Source organism: Palaemon carinicauda, chromosome 4, assembly GCF_036898095.1.
Source record: "Palaemon carinicauda isolate YSFRI2023 chromosome 4, ASM3689809v2, whole genome shotgun sequence".
Classification (NCBI taxonomy): Eukaryota; Metazoa; Arthropoda; class Malacostraca; order Decapoda; family Palaemonidae; genus Palaemon; species Palaemon carinicauda.
The window spans coordinates 174,687,496-174,690,492 of record NC_090728.1 but is presented as its reverse complement, the minus strand read 5'-3'; the positions used below and the strand labels follow the sequence as shown (position 1 = coordinate 174,690,492).

General features: G+C 35.6%; 1 protein-coding gene across 2 annotated transcripts in view; it reads left to right on the top strand.

The window, feature by feature from the left end:
- The window catches only part of LOC137640207 (uncharacterized), a 69,652-nt gene extending 68,523 nt beyond the window's left edge, over positions 1 to 1,129 (top strand). For both annotated transcript variants that reach the window (XM_068372751.1, XM_068372752.1), the window contains exon 5: positions 897 to 1,129. In XM_068372751.1, the coding sequence (XP_068228852.1) occupies positions 897 to 1,039 (143 nt within the window). In that variant the 3' untranslated portion in view covers positions 1,040 to 1,129. The remainder of the gene's footprint in view (positions 1 to 896) is intronic.
- The last annotated feature ends 1,868 nt before the right edge of the window (positions 1,130 to 2,997 follow it).

The window sequence follows — 2,997 nt, the reverse complement described above, 5'->3', positions numbered from 1 at the left end:
AAATTTATCATTAATTGAATGCCAAGTAACAAACTACCAATTAGCTACGATGGTGAAGATGGGTTGATTTCAATTCTAAGTACAAAATACCTGAATTCGACTGGTATAAGTACAGTAGAATTGTCATTGACTTTTATCTTCCTTCGTGGCCGAATGGGTTAGTCACTGTCTATATAAGCTTGCCGACCAGGGTTCGATTCCCGGCCGGAGCCAAGCTCTTGTCTTTGTGAGATTTCGCCTGGGGCTCTGATCCCGAGGTCGTTAAGAGAATCCAGACATTAATATATCAAAATATATATGGCTTATTTGAATATGAAAAACACGTAAAAATGTGCAAAATTTATCATTAATTGAATGCCAAGTAACAAACTACCAATTAGCTACGATGGTGAAGATGGGTTGATTTCAATTCTAAGTACAAAATACCTGAATTCGACTGGTATAAGTACAGTAGAATTGTCATTGACTTTTATCTTCCTTCGTGGCCGAATGGGTTAGTCACTGTCTATATAAGCTTGCCGACCAGGGTTCGATTCCCGGCCGGAGCCAAGCTCTTGTCTTTGTGAGATTTCGCCTGGGGCTCTGATCCCGAGGTCGTTAAGAGAATCCAGACATTAATATATCAAAATATATATGGCTTATTTGAATATATATATATATATATATGTGTGTGTGCGTGTATGTATATATATATATATATATATATATATATATATATATATATATATATATATATATATATATATATATATATATATATATATATATATATATATATATATCCAAATCTGTTCCATAAATACTAGAATAATGTCAAACTACAGATTTATCTTGTTATCTTAATAATAATTCAAGAAATCCAGAAATGATTACAGAACAATTCCACTCCTTCGCAGGTCCAAAAATTGTGACGATGAGAACGAGGGACTCCTTAACCACATCCTTGCTCTACTCGCCACGTCCTACGCATACTCTGACGGTCCCTAAAGTAACCCCAGGATACGCCCGAAACCCGACGGGATCCTTCTTCACTTCTTGAGATCCTTCAGTATCTCAATCCCCAAGTCCGGAACACCTGTTAACAAATGCAATGTTCTTATTTATATCAATAGAATATAGTTAGCTGTATTTTGTGTCCTTTTCTTGTCGATTACCAAATGCTTATATGTTACGTTTTATTCTATTTGACTTGTTACCATAAAGAACTTGTGATATAGGGAGGGGTGGTTTTTGGGTTGCTTTTAGGTCAACAGCTGATTCAGCAGCAGCCATTGCCTGGTCTCCCACGTTTTAGCTTGGATGGAGAGGTGATATGACACTGATCATATGGATATAAGGTCGGGCTCTATAAGATTTTATTCTGTCTCTTCCCCGTGCTGCTCATGAATAACCCTTTAAAGGCCAGACAGACACAATCCAGAACAGACAGTAAAGGTTTAAGATGCTGAAATAAACTTCAAGGCTTCAAGAGAGCTCGGTGCCGAGATGAGTGGTAGGAACAAAAATAGAAAAGCTCTATTTTTTTCTCATTGGCTGACCAACGAAAGCCTTTGTGAATAGAGAAGTTCTTTATCTTGCCGCAGTGAATTGTTATTCTTTATCAATGGCGTAATCATTAGCAAATCAGTTAAATAAAGAAAGTCGTAATGGATTGTAAACCTAGTTGGAATCACCCAGTTTCTCCTGACGGTAAAAGAATGCAGTTCGCTTTCTTAATAGAAAGTTAGACCATGTTTTAAGTGGTACAGTAAGATGCTGAAGCAATAGATCACTGATTTGAAGATGTCAGGTTATTCTCTGTACTCTGGTGGTCTCAGATTTGAAATTTCTAGAATTTGATTTCAATGCCATTTAGGGTAAATGAGTAGTGGTTACAGTTCAATTCAACATTTCATTATTTCATGATCTATAATGTGTGAAATTGCACTATATCTCCCTTTTTATTATTATTATTATTATTATTATTATTATTATTATTATTATTATTATTATTATTACTTGCTAAGCTACAACCCTAGTTATAAGTAGGATGCTCTAAGCCCAAAGGCTCCAGCAGGGGAAAATAACCTAATGAGGAAAGGAAATAAATGAACTACGAGAGAAGTAAGTAACAATTAGAATGAAATATTTCAAGTATAGTAACAACATCAAGATAAATCTTTCATATGTAAACTATGAAAACTTTAAAACAAAACAAGAGGAAGAAAAATAAGATAGAATAGCGTGCTCGAGTGTACCCTCAAGAAAGAGAATGGATTTTGATATTTTCCCTTATGTTAAAGATAATTCACACCATACATTGATTGACCTTAAAACCCTGAAACCCTTCCAACCAATGAAAGATACAAAATATATCGCAAAGTTATCGAATGAAAGATACAATTCCAAATCAAATATCAAAAACAAATCCTTCATATAAAAAAAAATTCTCTTTAAACCTTTTTTGAACTTTCATCCTAAAATTAAAGCAATTATATTCTGGATTGCTCTTTTCACCGTCTTAATTCATCTTCTCACCCTAATTAATCCAAGTGAATTTCGTGGAAGGTTTTAACTTTACCATGGGGGTCATTTAGAGATACTAAGAAGTATGTTAAAGAAATTGGGGGACAACTAATGCACCCGCCTCCCCTCATCCCCCATTAAAGTAAGGAAATTGCGTCCCAGATTAGGTTACGAATTGTGGGGTGTAGGACAATTGCGTTCTGGACATTTGCGTCCCGGACTGCAAACCTGTTTGGGAAAAAAAAATTGGCGTCCCGGACAGTTGTGTCCTGGGCAATAGCGTCCCCGGACAATTGCGTCCCTGGACTTTTTCGTCCCGGCAATTTGCATACCTGTACTTGTTTTTAGTGACTAGGTAATATTTGTTAAAAGATACGGAAGTGACTCTCTGTCTACCTGCATGTCTGTATGCATGTATATATGTATGTAAGTAAGTATGTATGTATGTATGTTATCGCTCGATTACAGAACTACTAATTACTGTATATAAGA